The sequence below is a fragment of the Folsomia candida genome, unplaced genomic scaffold (genome assembly GCF_002217175.1).
Source record: "Folsomia candida strain VU population unplaced genomic scaffold, ASM221717v1 Fcan01_Sc006, whole genome shotgun sequence".
NCBI classification, from domain to species: Eukaryota; Metazoa; Arthropoda; class Collembola; order Entomobryomorpha; family Isotomidae; genus Folsomia; species Folsomia candida.
In genome coordinates this window covers 8,804,581-8,828,554 of record NW_019091198.1, presented here as the reverse complement: position 1 = coordinate 8,828,554, position 23,974 = coordinate 8,804,581, and the positions used below count along the sequence as shown (strand labels likewise).

The following is a 23,974-nucleotide window of genomic DNA, read 5'->3' as shown; positions in this document are numbered from 1 at the left end:
CATGAAATGTATCATTCCCTGTGTCGCTGTCATTATGCCATCGCTCCACTGTCTGTGGTGGTTTGGGTTGCTCTCCCAAAGTCAAATGTAAAGGACATGCGAAAACGACTATTCTTGCATATAAAATTTGCTCAATTCCCAAGTGAGTTGTTGGTTTTGATCGCCTATAATAATACTTCCACTTCCTATGCCAAGTATCTACTTCTACTACTGCCACACACTACACCATGAGGAGGCAAACATGCCAAGTAAGTAAACAAGTCGATGAGAATCAGCATTATTACAACAACAAAAACAAATTCCTACTTACACTCTCGTTCTCTAGTGTGCTTGCAGTGTGACGAATATACAGCACAAAGGTTGTTCCTATGCACTATATAAATATACACTCCCCTCATCATTTCTGATTTATTCATTGAAAACCTAAAAATTAGAGATTCTCTCGTCATCCCACAATGGGTGCACGTTAAGCAGAGGTGCCAAAGCAGCAGGCATTCTTCTCCTATTCTGCATGCCTGAATTGTAACACCCTTCGTGATGAGATTGACTACTATAATGTGCCTGCCACCTCTGCTGCAAGATGTCTAAAATACAATCGTCATCACGATGATGATGATGATGGAAGAAGGCATATTGTAATAACATTTACGTTTGATTTGACTTTTTCCCCTTCACTTCAACTCGCAACGAAGCATCGCATCCAAAGATTTGTGTGCATGCAGAGTCAATATCTTGATGAGTAAAGCATGTATGGATGTGTACTTTGTGTGCAAAATGAGAGAAATGGAGAGCTTCGACTGCTTTTCAAAATGGCTTAAAAAAGTTACAATTTTCAAATTGTGCAACACGTTTCCCCTTTTTGTCAAGTCCAATTGGATTCTGCCATAATGGTTGATGGTTCGCAGACAAGTGAGGAAAGCCACTGGTACAAAGTCGTCGTAACACTTGTTCCTACATGGCAAATACATAATGGGAGAAGAAGAGATTATTATACGGCTACAGTTACAGGCTTCTTGTTCTTCTCATCATAAAATAAACCACATACATACACATTTCTTCCTCTCTGGCGATGATCAACTGCAAGGAAGTTAAAGAAATCAAATGTAACATTGTGTTATCCTCCGCATTAAATCGCAGTACCACACGATACGTATGGAAGGGTATGCACATATGTACATATGCATCTATGCATGCAGCAGACAGTTCCAATGTCTGTGCCTCCTTATTTCGCACATTATCAGTTCCTTCCCATTCAGTTTCACTCTTCCCAGCAGCATAATGATCACGTAGTAAAAAAAATCAGAAGCTGAAGGAATCAAAAGGAAAAGAAGGAGCAAAAGCCTCGTCTCGTAGGCTAAAACACCTTCCTCATCTCTTCTCCACCGGTTCTTTTTATTCGCGAATCGATTCACCTTGCATTTTGCACACAAAAAGATCATGTCACTTCTTCTAAATTCTAACACCATCACACCACCACCACCACCACATTGTATATAGAATCGTCTTCCTTCCTCCTGAATCTTGCTGCGTTTTCCTCCTCCCGCAGACAGAATTGTATAATACAAAGCTCCCGTTTTTAAGTGTCAGCGAAGTGTGCAAAATCAACACTTCCTATTTAAATGTGGTTGCACTTGAGGCAGCAGAGCTGTGTGGCGGCTCAGAAGAAGAAGAAAAGAAGGAGGAGGAGGAGAAGGATTATGGTCAAAGTCATGATACAATGGGTACATAATGGGCTCTATAAACCATATCCAATCACACCGACTACTATTTTTAATGATACAAGAAAAACATTACTTACGACTAAATTTTTCTCACTACGATAACCCATCACTCATTTATCGCCCAGAAGCAGAGCTATCAGGCTCCAATTAATTCAAGAGGAGAGAGAATTAGCTCCTCTCAACTTTTTGAGAGTCCGTCAGTCAGAGCAGCATCATCATTATCAGCCTTGTTGAACGAAACGAAATCAATCCAGTTTACGGGATTTTGTTTAAATGCCAGCATATTTATTTATTGGCTGCGAGATCCTAAAGATAGCAATGCATAGAGTGGTATGGTAGCACGCAGCTACGTATTTATGCACCTTAAACATAGTAATGTGCATGCAAGGCTGTACATACGTACGAAATTTACAGATATGCATAGCCACACTGTTTCGAAGGGATTTTCCCCCATTACTTGTACGGCGGGTTGATTATGGTCAATAAGAATAAGAATAGAATTTCGCCCAGCGTGGGGCAAGCAAGAAGGGAAGTGGTATCGTTAATGCAAAGGCAGCAGCCAGTTATCGTAATATAATGGAACAGGTTGATTGGCTTTAATCATCATTATCATCATCTCATCGCAATTTTATTATTCTCTCACCCATATCACCATCTCACCCTTATCCACCCAACCATCCAACCAAACTAACTAAATAACCAACAAAACAACCACCCGACAGACCTGTTTGCTTCTCTGGAGAATTTGCGCACTGGAAGAATTGTCCTAGCGAGAAGCAACCCTATGGGATGATGATGACGCAAATGGTAACTCAATAAAAAGTGCTGCAGGCTGCTTTACACTGATGCCAACACGCCTTTGCTTTGCTGCTCCTGCTTAGCTTTGCATTCACAATGATGTTGTTTGCGATTTTATACCTTCGTCCTCCTCTGACTACAATTTTAACGCTCTTCTTCTCTAAGACGGCCTACGTACGTACGTACGAGGTGCAATTTGTGTCACATCTTGTAACCCAAAGTGACCGTGTCGTGAGATTAATGGTTATCAACTTATTGTGAGGAATAATTTTGAGATAAATTACAATTTATTTATGATGGAACACTGTTATTAGCATGGCTTACGTAGAATTTTTGCATGCTGCACAATTACAATTTGATCTACAAGGTATCCGCGAATCCACAAATTATTGCATATCTAACTTTTTTTGGCAAACGATATATTCGCATTGTGGCGGATGTCGTAATTAATGCATGTGCAATGAAACTGATTTAAAATGCAAGAATGAAATGCCTTACGAAATGAAAAACAAATAGAAGAGATCTTTTTGCAGATAGGGTCAACTCTACGTCAACAGGAGTGTTATGTAGCCATCACTCTGAGAAAAGCTGATATGCACATACATGTATGTAAATCCAGACAATGGGTAAATAAGCGTGGAAGGATACTTATTAAAATTACTGCACACAGCAAGTCGAGTAATTACTTTCTGTATTTTTACAACAACCGGTGAAACAAGGTAGACAGTCAAACAATACATTTAAATCCTGCATGTTGTACATTTATCTGGAAAAAGCAGGATGTTCCTTCGATCTGATCTAAGGAATCCAGGAGGTGCACATGTTTGAGAAAAATGTGCTTTACATAACCCCATAGTAAACGCATGGCTGGAAAGGGTTGTAATATTTTTACTACTAATTAGAAGCAATAAAACTGTGGGGTTCGTTGATTACATGAACGAACTTGCCCTATTTGTCGAAAACGAGTTGTATTTTTATTCTCCCCACATCCTCCGAAAAAATGACTTGGTTGCGAAAGTCGCATTCCATATGTATCAGTTTCCCCTCCTTCTCTGTATGTCTGTCTTACAAAATACATGTTGTAATGTTCCTACTGGGATGGAATTCTTGAGCAAAAATGTAATAATATTTGGTAAATCATATGATGAGTTTTCTTGTTTGAGACATTATGCAAATTCTGCGAAAAAATTTGTAAAAACGAGCTCGAGATGAGGGCGGCCGTGGATGGAGAGGAATATTGTTTAAAGTGGTGTAAGTTTTCTGCTGCTGGTGGTGGGATGGGAAGAATCGTGAGACGCAGAAAATCTGGAAATATCCGGATATGTCTGGGGCGGGTGAGCGGGGAGCGGGGAGAAAGTAGCCGGGCAAGTGAGTGACGAAACCACCACCACCCAACTCGACTCACATTTCTCCACCTCATGCTTTCTTCTCCGTCGTCTCGTGATAAGAAGAAAGTGAAGGAAATTCCCAGGCAGGTAGATTTGTTGGGTTACCTTTTCTTCCTCCTTCTTATTGGTTCTCAAAGTCACAATGTGTTGCCAGTTCGTCGAGGTGGAAAATGACTTCTTCTTCTCCTCCTGTCAACTCCTTTGTAGGCTTCTTTCTTTCTTCGTCCTCATGAATATCGCAATTTTGAACATCAAAAAAGTCAAAGGTGGGCTCAAAATAGGCGTACCTGGTTTCTTGATTGTGCAACAATCTTCTTGTTCTTGGCAGAAGAAATCTCTCGCATCAGGAGTGATGTCTGTTTAAGCCACTTACTCATCTCGTAACCTCTTGATCAATCATTCGAGAGAAAGATCAAAGAATAAAATAATTGACAAAATCGCGCAGAAAGTGAGTGAACAACACATTAAAATTTCGACTTTCTCCCTTCCCCCGACAGCTGTAAATTGGGGTGCTGGATGGATATCCCACTGTGTGAAACGGATATTAAATTTAGTTTTTGGTATATGCATCTATATGACCATCTGCCTATGTATATCATGACTTTACGACCGACTTTCTAGCACAATTAGTCGGTTTGATGTTTCTCAGGCATGCAGGAACATTGATATGGACACCGAAATGTTGCCATTCATTCAACGGGAGCGTAATTAGGAAAAATGAAATCAATGGAAATATGTATTCATGGAACCGCAGGATTTATATAACGCGTGTGGGAAGTTGGTTGGTTGGTGGTTCATTTCATACATATACATTTGAGTTTTGAAACGGGGAACGTGTGTGTGTGCAGAATTGTATGAATTTTTTTGATGTACATGTGAAAGCAATAATTCTTTTCAGACACGAAAGATACATTTTGTTGGTTGAAACTATGTTTTTATTTTTATCCCCAAATCGTACTCGCATCGATCTAAGTCCAAAAACTTTCTTTTATTCAGCTCATCATCACTCACTGCTTTCTTTCTTTCTCCAAAATCCTGTCCATCATGCCAGCCCACGACAAGACAAATATTATTGTTATGTTTGCCACGCCGTGGTTTTCAGACATACACAACAATCCCTCTCGCCTGACCAGAATCATCTCATCTCTCGTATTGGTTTAAAATATTACAAAAAAAAATCGGCTACGTAGCAAAACAATCGTACTGAATTACATTGAAACAATGATCTCTCTCTCTCCAAATATAAATAGATATTTCGCAATAACAGTAACATACATATGTGAAACTGGTGATAGCGACGTATGGATGGGGTGATATGCTGATAAGATAAAAGCGACAGATATTACGTTCGGGGTTATCATAAAGGGATCACAAGTACCCAACGAATCAATCACTATCTCCGTTGTAATTACTACGTACACGGATGGGGTTATCTTACAACAACGTGGGTGCAGGTGTTACACTTGTGGCGATGGTGTGATTAAGTTAGTTTTATTGGGGTTGAGTCTGTCTGATGATGCGATGCTGTGTGAGTGAGTAATACGTAAAGGAAGCCGGAAAGTTACTGCACGAAAATCCATCAAACAACACGTGCAAATTGGTTTTACTTTTGTCTTCAGTCTCATTTTTATGGAATTTTGTGATCCCCTCAACTAAACTATGGCTCATCGCATCTTGTTGTATCATTTATATCATTTGCATGCATATTTATCTCTCCCATAAGAATGTCGCAACTTAAATAAAATTACTATTTAAATGGCCATGCACACGTGGGAGATTGTTGTTTGAGAGACTTCTTATGTATATTGCTGGTTAATAATCTAGTGGTAAGTACTTGGTAGGCAGGCAGGCAGGAAAGGAATTAATCATGCTGAGGTGAATACGTGTTAAAAAAATAAAGATATCCTCAATCAAATCAGTCAAGTTGTTTGCATATTATTCAACTGGGTTACAACAAGAGATGTCGATTAACGAACGAATCGGGAAACAATTGTACATTAAAAAAATTATTATCATTTCTATTACAAAAATTTAATTGCATGCTTGTCCGTAATGCAAATCCTTATGTGACGAAGGTGTCTGTATGTATGTACATATTTAATTGCCTGTCGTGGACAATTTATTTACCGTGCATACATATAAATTCTAATAACCACGAAAATAATAAAAGTTCAGTGAATAGAAAAAGGATAGAACAAGTCTCTTATTTGCTCGACGACGAATAATTAGTTATTTTTTTGTAAATACTTACACCAGTCAAAAATATGTGGCGATTCGTCCACAAGGTGACTTACAGTACGTACGTTATTATGATTATTATTATTATGATTATCGGTTAAATATGTATGTATTTGAAACGACTCTTCTCTCGCGTATACAAATTGTATTGTGCTCACGGACGTGAAAAAATATTTACGAACAAACCCACATTTGACATAGTTAATTGCTGCTAAAATTGTATAGTGTAGCAAGTGGTTGGTTTGTGCCTCTTACGTCGAACAATTCTACATGGTATGCATCCATAGTCATTGAATATGCAGAAGAAAAAAAATTACAATCGTCGTACATCGTCCTTCCTCATAAAGATAAAAATAGAATATTAATATTTTTAAGAGGAAAACATGAATGGATTAAAATTTCTTGGGGGAGAGGAACAATAGCAAGTGCTCTTTTTACACAGATTTAAAATTGCTCGCAATTCTGAACTCGGCAAGGTCAAATCCATCAATTTTAAACAATGACTACAAATCAGTCCTAAATCCAATTCAATCTGGTAAATCAGCCGACGAAGGAAACAACAAAGTCAATCATTGTGAACTTTTTCGTCACAACAGCCATTGTGGAAAGGGGTCATTAAAAATGTTCAAAGCTGAATGGAGGCTGCATGCGTGGATATATTGCCTATTTATTGTTGATGTGCCTACTCTGTCGCGTGTGCTGTATTTATGGCAGCATTAGCGGTTGTCCAACTTTTCTCGTACGTGCTCAAAAAATAACGGCGTCATACGTACGGGTGAAGTATGTAAGTATTTATGACGAGCAGTAATAATTAGCAGCAAGAAGTCAGACGTAAAATGTCGTAATTTGCGTATGTAATATATGTAAAATATTTTGGAGAAGCTCTTAAAATTGTCAAAGTATATATAATACTAAACATCAAGTGGAACAATATCATTAAAAGATCGTTAATATATTAAAAAACTTTACCCAAAAATGCAAAGTGTAGTAGCACCTTACGTACAGACATGTGCATCTAGTAGTGTTGACGATTTGTTATGTTTGTTTGTAAGCTAATGTTTTGGCACAAAATATGTAAAATTATTACTGATTTTTTTCTAGAAGAGAGAAATACCTCATCTGAAAGATTTTCGCATGCTTTTGTTTTTTGCTAGCAAGTCAGCCTTATCTTTAGCTTGAGCAGTGCTTGAGGCGGTTGGTCGCATGAAACTAAGAATTCGTGGGGCAAGTCCTTTGGAGCTTGATTTCTTGGTTTCTGTCGTCATCATCGGTGTGCCAGAATTATTATTGTTATTATTAATGTTATTATGCGAAGTGATGGAGAGCCCGTGGTTGTTTTTCATGTTCTTCTGAGCAAGCTTGGAAGAATCTGTGGTGGTGGATGGAAACTTGGAGATGGAATTATTCGAGAGCGACATTGATGTGGCAGGTGAATGTGATCTCCGAGTGGTGAAGGAGTCTCCTCCAAGCCTGTTGGTGGGTGATGCCGTCGTCGTGGCGTTGTTAATACGCAGGGCTCCAGCTCTGCTCGCATCCGGATTTTCTTTCACCGTTGCCTGGCTGGACAGAGAGCTTCGAGAAGATTGCAAACTTGCTGCAGAAGAGCTATTATTCCTGTTTGACAGATTGTTATTATTGTTGGCATGGTTGAGACTCGTGCTGCTGCTCATCTCCGTGTGATTGGGAATTGGTCGAGATTTATTCACTCTGAAGCTTCCTCCCAGTCTTTGCAATGGTTTCCGCTCTATCACTTTGGCAGAGAAGGGAATATTGTGAGACTCGGATTGACTATTGGTCTCGGAGAGAGAGCTGTGAGACTCTTCAAAGCCTTCGTCACGTTCTGCGGTGCCTGGCGAGCTGCTGAGGTAGGACTTGTTCCCAGGAATGGTGTAATTTTGAGAGGTTGGTCGCCCTCCTTGACTGGATGATGAGTCTCGAGGTGTTGTGGGGCCCTTTATCTGAACAATACTGGTGCCATTCGTGCTGTTGATGATGGAGGGAGAGTGGACGCGGGTTGATCGGAGGTCTTCAGAAGCAGAAGGTGGTGGAGGTGGTTGTGGCGATTTTGGAGTGTTTCTTGCTGGGCGAATGGACACTTTCAATTCATCATTTATAGCAGATGAAGAAGTTGTTCTGGGCTTCATGTAATCTTCCGTAGAACGGGTGACTGCTGTTTTAGGCCGCACATTCGAGTACAGGGATGCAGATCGCATCAAGGTGGTGGTTGGAGTTTCAGATTCTTTCTTGTATCGACGAGATTTTCGGAAGGATGAATTCCTGTCAAATCCATCACCACCACCGCTGCCGGATACGGTGGGATTATTTCCATTGCTTAGTCTGGATGATGATGATAAACTACTTTCTCCAGGAACGGATGGGGATCGTTTTAATTTGGAAGAGTAGTCTCCTCCTGACTTTGGACCAGGCAGAGATTTCTCAGGGATATATAACACTAACTTGTCGTTGTGATTTTTGGCACCAAGCGATTCAATTAGTGATCGACGACCCCCGGATTCCTAAGTTTTCATCACAAACATATTGAAAGCTAAAGTCTTAAGAGATAAAAATGAGGAGAAGAGATATAATACTTACTCTTTCACTACTGCCTATTCTTCGTTCTCCTTTCTCCGCTGTGCTGTCTTGGCTGAGTGTTCTCTCAAACAGCTTTTTGTGTGTGGGTCGTTCCTTGGTTGGGCTTTGAACTTCTGTGCACGAATTAAGAACAAGTTGCATAAGCTGATGTTGCTATATAATGACACTTGGATACGCGTCTATAGGAAATCTATGTTACCTTCAATCGCTTCCATTGCTCCAACCACGTCCGTATTAAGTTTGACTGAAGGTCTGCGGTCGGGATATACTCGTTGGTAGACATGCAACGGCGGGACAGAATTGTCCTCCTGACCCATCTCGCCCTCCGGGAGTGTGGCCAGACCTCGAGAGGCGGGATCAACAGAGTCCAAATTAAGACGACGCTGTTGTAAACGTCGCGGTGGAGGACGTCTTTGTGGGATTTCTGCACTTCCACCGTTCTCCAAGTCTACAAACCAGGCTGCAATTCGTTCTCGCCATTCTCTGTAGAAAGTAAATATAGAGTCAGTCAGATAGACTTTCAGGCAGGAGGCACTTTTAACTTTTTTAGTGCCGCTAACCTTGCCGGACTCTCCGTCTTAAACTCTGATTTCGACGCGTCAGTATTATGAGACTGTGCATTCATCGCATCTGCAAAACCAGTTGCAGGAGACACTGGCCGTTCTCTGTCATCATTTACAAAGTCCATCAAGTTAGGTCGGCGCCTCGTCTTGCGTGACCAAGATCTATCCAAGGAGCCGTACTGATCTGGACCCTTCCTCTCTCGAGACCCATCTTGCCCAGAGGCTCGTAAAAAGTCCATGAGCCCAGTTTCATCCTCGTCGGATGGAACCCGGCTACGACGTCTTCTCAAAGAGCCGTTCGGAGTAACGTCTATCGAGCATGACGGATATAAGAATTACTCGTAAATGGCGTTTAATAGTTTTATTGCAAAGTTAATGAACCAAAGCTAATAAAGATATGTTTGAGCACCCACCATGCATTCCCACGGTTAAATTAGACGATTTGACGTGTTCTAATTAATAAGGATTAGTGCACCAGTGAGACGTGTTAATTTATAATTATTGTTTAAATAGTATTATTATATTTGGGAGATTAAATTTGCATACCTGGAGAGGGAACTGTGAGTGAGTCTGGAGTGTTACCCCCACTATGATTACCAGCCGAGTCTGTGTTGGATCCCAGCCGACGACGAACCACGCGTGGGGAGCAAGCAATAAATATGTCGTCCTCAGGGTTAAGGACCATAGTCTTGTTCTAAGAAATAGGGGACAAAAGTCACAAACTAATTGCCATTCATACTTATTACTAAAGGAGTGCCCAATTAAATTATTTACTGTATTATTAAAATTTTCCACGGATTGCGGAGTTTCCCAGCCCAACTGGAGACGTTTCTGGAATTGTTCTTCTCTTATTTTCTTCCTCTGTCGGGCCTCTTCCTCCAATTGTTTGCGACGCTTGTTTTCCACAGCGGCTTGGTTCCATCGAACGATAAAAGAGTGCAATATCTTAAAGCAGTCTTCTAGCTTGAAGGTTTGCAAATCTTCGCAAAAGAATTGGGCAAGATCTACTCGTGAAAGCTCCACTTCCAGCAAGTGATCCTCCAAGTCTTCGATTTGTAGTCGGGCTTCCTGTACCGGATAATGAGTTCAATTAGGATATAGGCACGTCTCATTAATTTGACATTAGAACATACTTGAAATCCATCGCCCAATTGTTGGCAAAGTTCTTGCGGCGTCTCAGGCTTTACAAGTTGTTCGCAAATCAATTCAACTTTTTTCTTGAGGCTTAACAACTCTCCTTTAATTTGATCGATACTGCATCTAAAAAAAGTCCATGCATATATAGTTACAAACTCCTCAGTTGGCAGAAGCAGCAGCATTCAGCAGAAAAGTCAGTCGCATTCTGTTTAATGCATTACTTGATTCGTGATTTTTATTTTTATTATTCGTCTCTCAACTTACTTTGACGCCTCTTCCAAAGACACCATGTGTTTGGCGAATGTTAGCAAGTCTGGATTTTTGGTCTCTGCTTGCTGCAGTTGACAAAAAAAACGAAATCATTAGAGGTAATCAATTATATCGAGATTCTGTGTAATTGTGCCACAAAATACGGCATGCAGATACGTAACATTAACCTAACCATTGAAATAAAGTTGAGCAGACTGATGCCAGGTTGGTTTCCTCGAATGTCTGCAATTTTTTGTAAAGATGAAAGTTTCACTCCAATCGCATCTCCAGCATAGCCACCCTGCACACACAAGTTTGTAATTCAGCAAAGTTTGTCACGCAATGTGTCGATATGTCAATCAGTGAGAGAGAGGCAAATTACCGAGTTTAAGAAGTTTCCAGCCACCAATATCATGAAAATTACGTCTTGGAAGTGCTTTGCATTTTTTATTTCTGAAATTCATTCATTCATTTTACGCATATTTTACTACTTCCGCATAGCTCCACGTGTTTAGGGTAAACGGTAGCTTTTGCAAAAATGGGTGTGTTTGTGCATACCTTGACTTGCTTGAAGAATCACGTCGATGGAGGAATCCAAACTGTGGAAGCAAGAATCCAAATCTTCTCGCAGCAACATTGCCTCAATCCTTAATCTGTACGCCTTAAGCCCAATGAGTTCCAATAAAAACTTTTCCGCACTCCCAACACGACTCTTGTCTGCTTGGGGCACGGCCTTTAACATCTCAATTTCATCCTTAGACGGCAAAATTTTCAACAAGCCTCGTAACCTCTCTGATCCTATTTCTTCTGAATTGGCCTCCATTATGTGTTTAATGATGTCCTTATTCGTGCTGAAATGTGAGCCAATTTTGTATCAGATAAATTATGCTTCCATTTTAAGAAACTTTTATAGCAATTTTTACATATCCTCCTCCCACCAATATTGCGAACAACAAGCTATTTTTAAATATATAGTTCGGTTACTTACGTTCTGAATTGCTTTAGAAATATGTTAATATTTAAACTCCGTTTGGCATCGAGAAGTAAAATCTGCAATAAAAAAACGATATTTATTTACTTTTTTATTTATTGCATATTTATTATTAATCGTAATACTTGGCAAGTAAAAAGGCAGAATTAAATACATGTACAGCTTACCTGATTCGACTCTCGTTTTGATTGGGGTCTATCCATTGAGTTATTTTTCGACGCATCCAAATTTGGACTGCTTCCTGACGCTTTCTCCGTTTGAATGCAAAACAGTCCTTCGAGCGCTTCCCAATCTAAAGTTGATGCCGAGGTTTTATAATTTTTTGCAAAATTTATCCATAAATTGTCCTTGTCGCTGTTAAATATTTGTCCGGTGGGAATCTTGTTCCAGTTGACGGTTCTCATCTTGGCTTTCGGGGCTGGGATTGATTGTTGAGGTAGCCGTTGCTCATTCCCTTTGGCGTTGTTGGCTGGGGACGAATTGAAGGAGGGGGACTTGCTACTAGGGGGCATTAGTGGGGGTGGTGGGAATGGGGGAGGAGGTGCAGGTGGTGGTGGAGGTCCTCCTCCCATGACAGGGCCACCACCGGATACCATCATTGGCGGTGGCGGCGGTGGTGGTGGGGGCGGAGAGGTCACATTGCTATTGTCGGTGTTTAAAAGAGATGCCGCAGCTGCAGCAAAGTCTCCAAATGTGGCCGATGATGTCCTGCGATCTTTATGACATGTGCATGAGCATCGTTCTCCGCCTTGAAAATGAAGAGAGAAAGTTTGTTTTATGACTCCTTTTAAACTGAGTAATTAAAATTAATGACAAAGAAATTAATGAATTAATGAAGAAACCTTTTGGTTTGTTCAGTGAAAGTTTGGACTGATGGCTGGGGCTGATGAGTCGTAATGCGTCGCTCTTTGTCTCCAACAAGGTGGCTCGATGTACGAGTCGCTCTGCCGCGTCCCATATCAAGTCGGAAATTGGCTCTTTGTGGTCAATTCTGAGTAAATGTTGTAAAATAGAGAGAAAGGGGATTTCCAGGGGAGTGTCCGCAATTTGACGCAGGATTGCATCAAAGACTTCTAATGGACTTGACAAATCAATGTTGTTGAGTAAAGTTGGGGATAACTGGGACTCGTCACTTTCTCTTTGTTCGTCAAAAACATCAATCTGAACGGCTAAGTCTGAGCAATCTTTCTTTTTATACCTTCAAATTTTGCAGAATAAAGGTTTAATTTAATTATGTTACGTGAATTTGAAATAGAATTAGGGTTAGAATGCCGAATTAAATAATATGTACACCAACCTCAAGTCATTCAATATTTGAGCAAGTTTTAGACCCAAGAATTCTGATCGAATTCGAATTCTTTCTTGAAGGTCGGAAGTAGCCAAAATTAGGCAATTGACAAAAGCAATCACGGCGGTCTGGTAGTCGACTGTGGGTCCATGTTGCAGCTCATTGACAATGAATTTAAAGCGATATCGTTCATTTTTCTGTTTCTGTGGAACAATATTATTCATTCAGATGTGAATATATGGCTGTGCGTTGAGTGACTGTTTTTGTATCAATATTCTTTAAAACTATTTAACACTTTTGTATTGAACAAAATACGAACTTGAATCATTGACACAATATCCAAATGAGCAATATGCATGAAAATGGATGAAAGTGCAAAAAAAAAATTATGACCAACCTTAAAACATTCAAGTGCTTCCAAGGTTCTGTTGTACCCATCCGCACTGTACTGCAATCATATTATACATACATATTAAACGCGATATCGATATAGGTTTACCTTTATTTTAAATTATACGACACTAAACTAGTAATGTGCAAAATTTTGTGATAATACGTAATCATAGTTAGCAATGTGCATTCTCGTTAAATGAAATGAAGCATTCAGAACAAGATCAGGTTGTTGAGGGGATGGAAAGAGGAAAAAACTTTGAAGATTACATAAATTGGGACAAAGTTTTGCAAATAGTAAATGGTATCCATATACATTTCTCTTCTATCCCGGGATATAGATCGGAATCAGAGTTCTCTCCAATTTATTTTTACAGATTCCCCAGAATTAGAAAGTAGTTTGGTCGTAATGATAAAGATATGGGTTATATTTACGACGAAGTGAAATTCTCGTTTCAAAAAGGAACGCAGGAAATCAAAGAAAAGGAGAGAAAAATTAGTTTAACTCGAATTAAGGCACCGGTCAACATTTATTAGTACCATTGAAGAAAAGGAGCTGGGCATGACCGTAGACAATTTGAATGAAGGTAAACATGAATATGAGGAAGGAAGATAAAGACGAAGGTGAAAAGCCCAAAAATTTTTTGTAAAAAATTAAAGTTCCAGTCGGCCAAAATGATGAGATGAGACAAAGCCGGTCATCCTATGTACCCACTGACCAAGAAATTGAGTAAAGGATTTGATGGAACTCGAACATTTAGGAATTCTCATTTATAAAAACCAAAGAAAGTTGATACTGAACAGAAAAAAACGGTTAGTGAAAAAGTGTCCTTATTTTACGAGATTACTTTTTGCCCTTCAACGTCCAAATGTTCAACTGTCTCTTTACCAGTTTAAAAGTTATAATAATTATTTAGTTTAAGGAGTTAGGACCACAGTAAAGAAAAAAAAATATAGAAATTACTTACCACGCAGAGAGCAGACAGAAGTTCAAAAACCTGCTTCTTTACGGAACAGTTCTTTGACTCCAAAGCTACAGTTTCAAATCATATTCATTAATCATTTATATAAATATTCATCGAGCATCCACAAACCCGCTACAAATAGGGAGCACTATTACTATGAAAAGCAGGCAAAGATTGGTTACTTTGTAATTCAAGCAGCGATTTTTTTCTCTTTTTTGGGTCTTTCCTCAAGAGGAGTTGTCCTCAAGTTTTTTTATAACGGCCAACATTCAGCTTTCCATTTAAAAGAGAAGCAAGCAAACTTATAAAAAAATATGATCGGTAAAAAATACGTGCACTTATTAAAATTTGAAACGACAGAAAATTATTATTTAGCCTTTTTTTGTGCCAGGCTACACATGTAATTAATTTGTTCATCAAATTGAATCTCATGTCAAAAATAAAAATGGAAACTTTTCAATAAAATGAGTTACAACATCGCCATCATGATGACCATAGTAGAAAATATTGTGCGGCATTGTCTCGCATTTGCTCCCCCACAGCTACATGTAGGCAGGTACTGGTCTTGCTCGTAATGACAAGTGGGAGGTTACACGTTTTTAAATATGGTCGTCGTCATGATTTTTTAAAAGTCTTTCTACTCATAATGATGACAAATAAAAAATAATAACTGGCAAATTTACGACGAATTATGCACCGCGGCTGCTGCTGCAATATCTAAATAATAACTTGTCATAAAAGAGCTCGATTGTGTGGTTGAAAAAAAAAAATTGACAACTCGAGAGTCGTCGCCATCCTATAATAATAAGAATATGGTCTAATTGATGCGTACCCAAGACAGTTGCGTTCACCAAGCGTATTGACTAATAAAAAGGTTTGGAAGACAAATATGTATGTACTTATTTAGCTGCTAGTTGCGGAGTGCATAAGTAATGTTGGGGTGAATATGTAAATACGTAAGAATATAAGGGACACCTCTCTCCGGCATTACATGATTTTGCCAGACATTAAATCTCTTGTAAATTAAGATTCACTACTTGTGAATGATGAATGAAGTCTTAAAAAAACTTGTTGAGTCACGACGGTCAACTGAATGAAGGGTGGTGGAAGTGGAAGGTTTTTGTTTCACTTTCCCAAACAGGGAGTGTTTTTTTGCAAGGCAAGCCATACAAGAAATTTGATTTTCTAACCAACCGGGATCAAATTATTTATTTCTGTCTTGAAATTTGAGGCTGCTTTTTATTTATTTTTCCTATGTTTGCATACTTGCATATCTATCTTAGCACCACACTCGACAGGAATAGGATGCACGGCAGAGAGGAATATAACACCACATAAAATCTCTGTCAACTCAAAATCCTGTAAAAAAAATCACGCGTAATTGGCAGAACTAGCATTGAATCAGCCATTTTTGACGTGACAGTCTCCTCTTAAAACCACAAAACTAATAAGTCCATAAATGTCTCGGCAGATGCAAACCGTGCTTTATTTTTTAATGCTGAACAATGAATAAGCTCAAAAGTGTGAGCAAATTACGTCAACCAGTGTACATTTTGGGAACAGGAAAGACAAGGTTCAGCCCCCTGCTTGGTTCTTGGTCTTCTTCGTCGTCTTGAATGTTCATGGTGGCATTTTGTTATGTTTGTTAAGTCTGTTTGTTAGGCGAACGACGACGCCGATGACTCCTGGGGTAGCATCAAAAATCTCAATTTGGTCCGTCGAGGGGACGTGTTACACGACAACACATTACATATTTTGGCATGTGTGTGAACACAAGAAAGGAAGCAAGTGTACAGGACACGAGTAAATAAATGTATGCACCTCTCATGGAATACCATCATGTACTAAATATGATGATGGGCATCCTCCTCATGAGGCACGACCACTCTGGTAATAATTTTAAAAACATACAAGCACAACGCCACACAAATCACCACCGCCAAGAAAACTAAACAACAATAAGCGGAACACGAGGGATTAAGCAAGCGTGAAAATGGCAATTGAAGACAGTTACCTAAGGCAAGCTTTTCAGTGTAGTCGCCGTTCTCAACAATGTAGTCGAGGCCATCGTTTTGTGTCACATCACCAACACTATGCGGAGTTAGGACCATTGTTGACCTTTAAAAAAGTGACATTGCCAAAGTTAAATAGTCGTCTCAAAATAGCAATGCGACCAAACTTAGAGAACGACACGACAAATTATAATATGTACATGGTAATAGTCGAATCTGGCCAAACATTATGGTAAATAAGGTGAAGGTCTAACATACAAAGAGAGACGCAAAAAAAGTATATCTTCTCCGCAACAATTAATTATTGTTCTCAATCTTAAGTACATTTGTGGATCAGCTTTTATTGATTTCCGGTGGCGGACATGCATATTATGCAAATGGGCGCCTCTCATTAAGGGTTTCAACGCATGTTAAGTATTCATGATTAATTGGCCACCCTAAAGTTATCCCCAGGGGAGGGGATGACGTACCATATTTACATATTAGTCTAGTAGAGGTGCAAGTTGTTATGATGACGACGACGACAGCGTCCACGATGACCACACCACACACAAAGACCAAGTTTCAAGTGTGCATGGCTTTCAATTTGCAGAATGACCATAACTACCACACTTTAAAGGTCCAAAAAGTTCTAAATGAACAGACAGCTTTAAACCACGCCAACTAATAAATTAAAATTAAGTTCTCTCCTCCAACCAAAAAAATAATATGTAATGCTCCTTTATCTAGTCTTCCCATTTCATGCTTCATCATCATATCATCCCACCTCCACCACTACAAAACGCTCCATGATGATGATCTTCACCGTCGTCGTCGTCGTCGTCGTCACCATATCCACATCTGCATGAACACTATAAAACACAGATAAATGCACGAGGAGGTGACCTCGGTGGCTTTTTCTTCCTATAACAATCATAATTCTGCTGCTGCATGATGCTCTCTCAGCGGACCTCCGTTATATGAATGGAGCGCGTGTGGAGGCTACGAATCCGACTTCGGAGGGTCTCAAGGGCCCGGAACTTGGCTCAGAGGGTCCCTTTCAACCCCCTCTAAGGATCCGGCCCGGGTTTTTGCCCCATTTTGGAACGTGAGGGGGGTAAATTTCGAAAAAGTGCACAGGTGTTGTGCCCAAATTGGCTATTTTGCTATAGGAGTGACTCGTAGTTGGCTAAGAAAAAACCAGTTGGAATGACTATCTTATCACACATCCCTCTTCTGTCACTTGGTCTCGCATTGTATGGTAAAGAGGAGACTCTGCTGGGAGACTACGTAATAATGGGTGTAATGTTGTTGGATGATACTGCAGTTGTACTTATGACTGACCAGAGATACGTATGGTCGTCTTATTATCATTATTATTGTATTATATTACACTTACCTTGCATGCTCTCTCTCTCTCTCACTCACTCTCCTTTGACACGGATTGAATATTGAGTTGAGATTTTGACTCAAGGCTTGGTTATTAGTTAGGTGCAGTGGATTCCTTATAAGTCTCACAGCCTTTGGAAGCCTTCTCTTCTTCTCTCTGTCGTCGTTGGTTCGTATTCTCGTCTCGTGTGACTGATGATTTCAGACTGAAGCACTTGGCAAGCAATAATCCCACCACATCTTCCTCCTCCTCCTCCGAATATTATTATCATGCAGCTATTACTTCTTTTTACTGACTATCGTCCCACTCCAAATTAATACACCCTGTTCACCTATGTATACATAATCTGTGGCTATTATGCAGTCATTGTTTCAACCGAGGAATCCACCCGTTTTAGACGTGTTTATTGGAAACGCTGGAATTTTAGCGACTCGTCCGTCGCAAATACTTCTTCTTCCTCACCCACACACGAGCACGAAACACACTTGTTCATTCCTCACACCGGCGAAAAATGTTCAGTAAACGACGGCGACGTATTTACAACCACGATTCATATGTACATACGAACGAGCGTATGTATGTAACTAGCAATAACCTCGTTCAACAACGGTGAGCCATAAATGATTCAATCTTTGATTCCCTTTCGTCTCACTTTTCCACCTCCTTAATTTACTCTCAAATCTCCAATCTCTGAAGGTTAATTCTCTATATAAAGAGGCAATGCGTACGTACTATTATTGCTAAACCAATAATACAAGTAGGCACTTAATAATATTATTTGCTGCTCCACTTCCTTGCCCCTCGTCCGATCACTGAGTTAAGTATTTTTAGTCATATAAAGTTATTACACGGCTGCCCCTGGAGTCAGTTATGAACGTATGTCTGCAACCTTTGCTGATGTGGTGAACCAAAATTAAACTTACTTTTTATTTTTGCACGTTACTTATTATTAGCAATAATCTCCAGTTTCCAATTGCACGAATAGACTACGAAGATGAATTTGAGACGCAAGCTTGCACTTAATGATGGAGGGGAAAGAAAAAAACACCATAATAATAAAACACCCTAAGAAACGAATATGCACCCTCACCAACCGCTACCGACCGTCTCATTAATTACGTAACACTAAGAATCACCACAAGCAGCACGAGTGTATCTCGAAATAAAAGTACATAAATCCAGCCGAAATAATGCGTCGACTTAGTCACTCACTCACTCACTCAGAGAAGATTAAAATATTAGAGGAAGAAATTTTTGCAACCTGAGTTGCAACATGAGTCGGTGTGAGAAATGTGATACATGTGTGATTTTTGGAGAGCCCCTGAACAGCGTGGACTTACGGCGTGGACCAACGTCTCGAGTCAATTGACTGAAATAAACTTAAGTCATGATCCTCCATCCAACAACAAGTTAACAGCAGCGTCTCATGCAGCTCATGAGGAGTGGTAAATATGTAGCGTGGTTGTATGTATGTACTTATGTACTTGTACTTGTTGATTTGAGAGTGAAAGGAAAAAGCGAAGACAGCAAGGAGAGAGAGAGAGAAGGAAGAAGTGGATGAGCTCTCTTCTGGTACATCAAAATCAAAAAATGATTATGCGAACCCAGCCAACATCACATCGTTTATTTATTCGATCATCATTATCATGGATTCCTCATATGTGGGGCTTGTCTTTGGTATAATCTGCATATTATTATTATTATTATTGTTACGAGTATTATTATGACATCGCACAACGCAACGAAATGGTAACAACGAACTGAATTCCTCCTTATTGAGACGTTTTTACTTTGAGATACGCGTCATATTGGGTGTATGTACATACGCATCTGCGACATTGTATTGAAACCCACGTGACACGATGAGATTTTTTTAAAGAACTTATTTCGACAACAATAAAGACGACATGGCTTTTAAAACTGTCCAAATATTAACCAACCCAAGGTGCGCAGTGTTGCGTGTGTCTTGCACTTAATTAACAATCATCACACCACGACGGAGGTGTTGAGACGTTTATTTGCAGATAATATATGTAATTGTTTAAGCAATTCATTCACCGAAAGGCTGTGTGACACAGAAAAAAAGCCAGTACATTGCCGATATATGAACGGCGTTGGTTGTTGTAATTCAACGCACATCGACATCATTCATGGGGCATTGTTTAGCGACACCGTGTGATGATGATGATTCAGTAAATATGCATTTTATTTAAGGTTACTTTCGTAACTAACTGTGTGCTGGAGTCATTCACGAGTGTGACAAATAATGAGCAATAGGGTCTCCCAAGTTTGTAAAAAAGATCTGAAAAAGCGAAAAGCTAAAAAATCTGAAATCCGCTTTTTTCGCTCAATACTTGACTGTCCCGATTTTTTATCGCTTGAATACTCAGGAGCAGAGAATGGGTGGTCAGGAAACTTTCGAGTTTCTTTTAAAATTTAAATTTGCTTCATGTTGGATATGATAAAACAACTATCTAAGATCATGTAAATCCAAAAATTACCAAAATGGGATGAAAATAGGATTTTTGGCAAAGGTTTGAATGCGGTAGTTTTAGTGGTTGCAATGCTTTTCAGGGGGTGTGGCGGGCGCAGGTGGGGCAATGGAATAAAATCCTCCCTCACTTTTCATACACTCACCTGATATTGCAATATATTCCATAGGGCATCAAAATCGGGCGATGTCCCCTTAAACATGTCTCTGAGAGACTGATTTTTCACTCAAAGTAGTAAAAAGAGCGAAAAAATCATCTTAAAGTAGATTTTATTTTTGAGCAGAAAAAGCGGAAAAAAGATCGGAATCGCATGCGCAGTGCGGTTTACAAAAAGAGCGAAAAAATCGTGAGCGGAAAAAGCGATTTTTTTTACAAAGTTGGGACACCCTAATATGTACACAAGTGCGTGCGTGGTGTGATGAGAAGGATTTTTTTTGTGTATGAAATTATTAACTGCACCTTGAATTTTTTTTGTACCGTTTCCGAACGAGAAACCTAGAAATAACTTGATGAGTTTGTACATATCAGAAGAGGCTCATGATTGTTTTTCCATGTTGTTATTCAGCAAATATATAATGGTATTTAAGATTGATACTTGGATTCGATTATGGTTCGATCATATCATCATCATCGCCATGATATGACGGAACATTATTAAATATTATTATAAGAATAAGAACGTTCGTTCGTCAGCAAAACTCACCCTTGATCTGATTACACTCCGAAATATGGATCGTCACGGCGTGAACATCCGAAACGTGAGGACTCATTAATTAATTGAGACTTGGTTGCTGGGTTGGCGATGATTGAAAGTTGGGCTGGTTGTGGTAAATGTACATTTTATCGGATGTTCAACCTACTGCTTTATATATTGGGTCGGGGGTATAAAAACAACAAATGCATAGTAATATAGACACTAAACCATGCATGATTTATTTATCTAGAGATTGAAAACTTATGCCTATTTTAGATTCAAACATAAAATTTATTGTTCATCAATTTCAAAATAATACATCGGATTTTTGGTTTGACGATAAAAATAGCATAATTTACTATGTCATTTTATATACAACGAAGATTTTGTAAGTGTAAAACATTATGTGTAAAACGGTTTTGCTGATGTGGGTAAAAGTCGATGAGAAATCCAAAATCCGACTTCAAGTAATAATACCAGCCAGCTAATCTTGACCGCTGGTTCCTTAATAGCCACCCCCATAGCCACCGCCTAATTACATAAGAGAACATTATTAACACGGGGGAATAAAATCCGGACCCAGTAAAGGCATGCACGCAACACTGCAATTTATCTCTCGTCACGAGCAATAAGAACATGCTGAGATAGGACAAAAGGAATGCAAATGCAGACTGGTTTAGATTTTTTGATGGTGCCCCACATACCCTTGTGCCCCCCACCTCCACCACCCCCACCACCGTATCCGCCCTTATGACCACCTTGATGAGTAGAGTAGGAGTGCAAAAGCGTTAGAAAAATCATTGGCATGCAAAGCTACTGACAGATTTTTTTCGTTTTTTTTTTTAAATTTCCTCATGCAGCATCATCACCAAGAGGTGATGATTTCTTACCTCCTCCGCCTCCTCCATAACCGCCGCCGCCCTTGTGACCACCCCCGCCCCCATAACCTGAAAGTATTTTAAGATTGCCGTGTCAAGAGGGAAAGAAAGTCGTGCGACAAGTGTCACAAAAGCGAGAATGTATAGAGACATGTGGGTTTGGCGTTAAACAGGCGCAGCAGTGAGAGAATTGTAAAAAAAAGATTCAATAAACATGGTGATTCAATTAGCACGATCAGTAATTGATGATGATCAAGGCAACAGCACAGGTGAATTAGAAGGACCGCATGCTGATTCTCTCATTTTCATCGGAGCATAAAATAGTCAGTTTAATAAAATTGAGGGTTAAGAAATACCTCCACCACCACCTCCATGACCTATAGAATTGTAAGATAAGTTAAGTTATGACTTTGAAATTGTGCGTAATTTTTCAGCTGTGATTACCTCCACCTCCCTTCTTGTAGGATTTCTTGCTGTGATGACCACCTTTCTGGCCGTGATGGGAAGATTGGCCGTGTTGTCCCTAAGAAATTAGCATGAAATTATAGGCCATGACCTTTTTTGCAGGGTACAATTTCGGAAAGGGAACTTACGGAATTTCCATGTTGACTCTTGTGGCCCTTGTGTTGATCATCGTAGTAACCTTTCTTGTTGTGTCCTTGTTGGCCGTGATGGTTTTCTGTTAAAGGAAACGACAATGCATATTCGTCTCTAGAATGGTGTGAAGCTTGGTGAGCGGCATGTTACCTTTCCAGTGTCCGTTGTGGTGCTTGCCGTGATATTTCTTGCCGCCATGGTCCTCATGATGGTTGCCGTAAGACCCGTGCTTGGCATGATGACCTCCGGAATGGTAGTCGTCGTAGAATTTCTTTTGCTTGCTGTACTCATCCTGGAGAAAAAAGAGGGCAAATTATAGTGGGACGAGATTATTCTTGAAGTACTTTTTAGGTGTCAATTAATTAGCCCACCTTGTGGTACGTGTTATGGAACCCTTTGGTGGAATGTCCCTTCTTATGGCCTCCCTTTTTACCGTATTTTGCATGTTTTGAACCCTTTGATCCTAAAAGTTGTATAGTGATTCAAGTCAGTCATTGTTTTCAGACAAGTTTTTAAAGAAAAACCATTTCAGAAATTTTACCATGAGATTTTCCTCCGTAATGAGATCCTCCTTGCTAAAATACAAAAAATCAAATTATGACAATAACTTCAAATTAAGTTTATATTAGAGTTGAGTACATCGTTAGTTCACAATTTATACCTTTGATCCCTTGGATTGCCCAGCATTGGAACCATAATTTCCTTTATGTTGATTCTTATTCGAGTGCCCCTTGTTCCCCTTTTTGTACCCGTGAGAGCTGTGATGACCCTTCTTCTTCTTGTGGCCTTGCGAACCGTGATGTCCACTAGAATGTTTGCCCCCTTTGCTCGACGAGTGACCACCGTGACCACCACCACCACCATATCTGGACAATTAAGAAGAAAATGGTGCAAAGGTGATGATAATGAAGATGAACGGAACAATCAATTTCATAACTCTAATCGATTGACTTACCCAGTCGCAGCCGTATCCAAGTCTTTCGTTCTATAGATTATACTCGAGGCACTGACATTGGTGTCGGGATGATAAGCTAGCTCTGTAAAGTTGGCAAAAGGAAGGGCATACTGCAGATTGGAAACCGAGGCTTGAGCTTGAGCTTCCTCCTCCTGTCCTTCGCTGTCGTCTTCCTCCCCCTCGTCATCATTGGAACCTTCGTCCCCTCCACCACCACCACTTCCACCACCATTGTCGTCTCCTTCCCCTTCGTCCTCGGATGCATCGTCGTCTCCAGCCTCACTATTCCTCGCTTCCGACTGATTAGAAACAATCAGGTTGTCAAAGTCCTCATTGTTGTTGTTGGTATTACGAGTGTTTCGATAGTTTCGGTTGGTGAGATGGCTTGGTGAAGATATTTCACTTTCAAAAGGTCGTAAATCCTGAGAGAGAACTATATTAATGCACAAGCTGGTTGTTAGTAGAACAACCAGCAGCCGATGCCTTGGGATGGGCATTTTTGGCCCGCACTATCACTTCCGTTCCCTGATTGGGACACTCCGACAAATATCCAGGTCGTCACCGAGTTTGTTAAACGCGGTGATGTTGATGAAATTTTTGCTACACTGCTGCTGCTGCTGATCTCTTGGAGGGATGGTGATGACTGATGGCGCAGAT

General features: G+C 39.9%; 2 protein-coding genes across 4 annotated transcripts; both read right to left on the bottom strand.

The window, feature by feature from the left end:
• Positions 1-4,819: 4,819 nt before the first annotated feature.
• On the bottom strand, positions 4,820-19,073 carry LOC110851086 (FH2 domain-containing protein 1). 2 transcript variants are annotated; one of them, XM_035852864.1, is made up of 20 exons: positions 17,711-19,073; positions 16,335-16,438; positions 14,324-14,388; positions 13,363-13,413; positions 12,975-13,168; positions 12,520-12,875; positions 11,845-12,425; positions 11,675-11,736; positions 11,245-11,537; positions 11,069-11,139; positions 10,880-10,987; positions 10,702-10,772; positions 10,434-10,560; positions 10,075-10,368; positions 9,847-9,994; positions 9,714-9,752; positions 9,298-9,610; positions 8,937-9,220; positions 8,738-8,850; positions 4,820-8,661 (listed from the first exon to the last, which is right to left on the bottom strand). In XM_035852864.1, exons 2-20 carry the CDS (start codon positions 16,429-16,431, stop codon positions 7,261-7,263), a joined length of 4,668 nt encoding a protein of 1,555 aa, XP_035708757.1. In that variant the 5' UTR covers positions 16,432-16,438; positions 17,711-19,073; the 3' UTR covers positions 4,820-7,260. The 2 variants fall into 2 exon arrangements, with proteins under 2 accessions (XP_035708757.1, XP_021954414.1); XM_022098722.2 differs by lacking the exon at positions 9,714-9,752.
• Positions 19,074-21,157: 2,084 nt separating this feature from the next.
• On the bottom strand, positions 21,158-23,974 carry LOC110851285 (glycine-rich cell wall structural protein 1.8). 2 transcript variants are annotated; one of them, XM_035853146.1, is made up of 10 exons: positions 23,318-23,974; positions 23,024-23,228; positions 22,904-22,937; positions 22,734-22,825; positions 22,513-22,654; positions 22,359-22,444; positions 22,210-22,288; positions 22,122-22,142; positions 21,778-21,834; positions 21,158-21,418 (listed from the first exon to the last, which is right to left on the bottom strand). In XM_035853146.1, the coding sequence occupies exons 1-10, from the start codon at positions 23,812-23,814 to the stop codon at positions 21,393-21,395; spliced, it is 1,239 nt and encodes a 412-aa protein (XP_035709039.1). In that variant the 5' UTR covers positions 23,815-23,974; the 3' UTR covers positions 21,158-21,392. The 2 variants fall into 2 exon arrangements, with proteins under 2 accessions (XP_035709039.1, XP_021954694.1); XM_022099002.2 differs by lacking the exon at positions 21,778-21,834 and having other exon boundaries at positions 21,159-21,418.

Bases quoted from the DNA above. Each gene is read 5' to 3' on its own strand.
- LOC110851086 (XM_035852864.1), bottom strand. From the start codon at position 16,431: ATGGTCCTAACTCCGCATAGTGTTGGTGATGTGACACAAAACGATGGC. The intron at 11,140-11,244 runs GTATGCACAAAC...AATGAATTTCAG, and splicing joins GATTCTTCAAGCAAGTCAAG to AAATAAAAAATGCAAAGCAC. The intron at 9,753-9,846 runs GTATGCAAATTT...CTTATTAATTAG, and splicing joins ACTCACAGTTCCCTCTCCAG to AACACGTCAAATCGTCTAAT.
- LOC110851285 (XM_035853146.1), bottom strand. From the start codon at position 23,814: ATGCCCATCCCAAGGCATCGGCTGCTGGTTGTTCTACTAACAACCAGC. The intron at 22,938-23,023 runs GTATAAATTGTG...TTTGTATTTTAG, and splicing joins GGCAATCCAAGGGATCAAAG to CAAGGAGGATCTCATTACGG. The intron at 21,419-21,777 runs GTAAGAAATCAT...TTATGTAATTAG, and splicing joins TTATGGAGGAGGCGGAGGAG to GCGGTGGCTATGGGGGTGGC.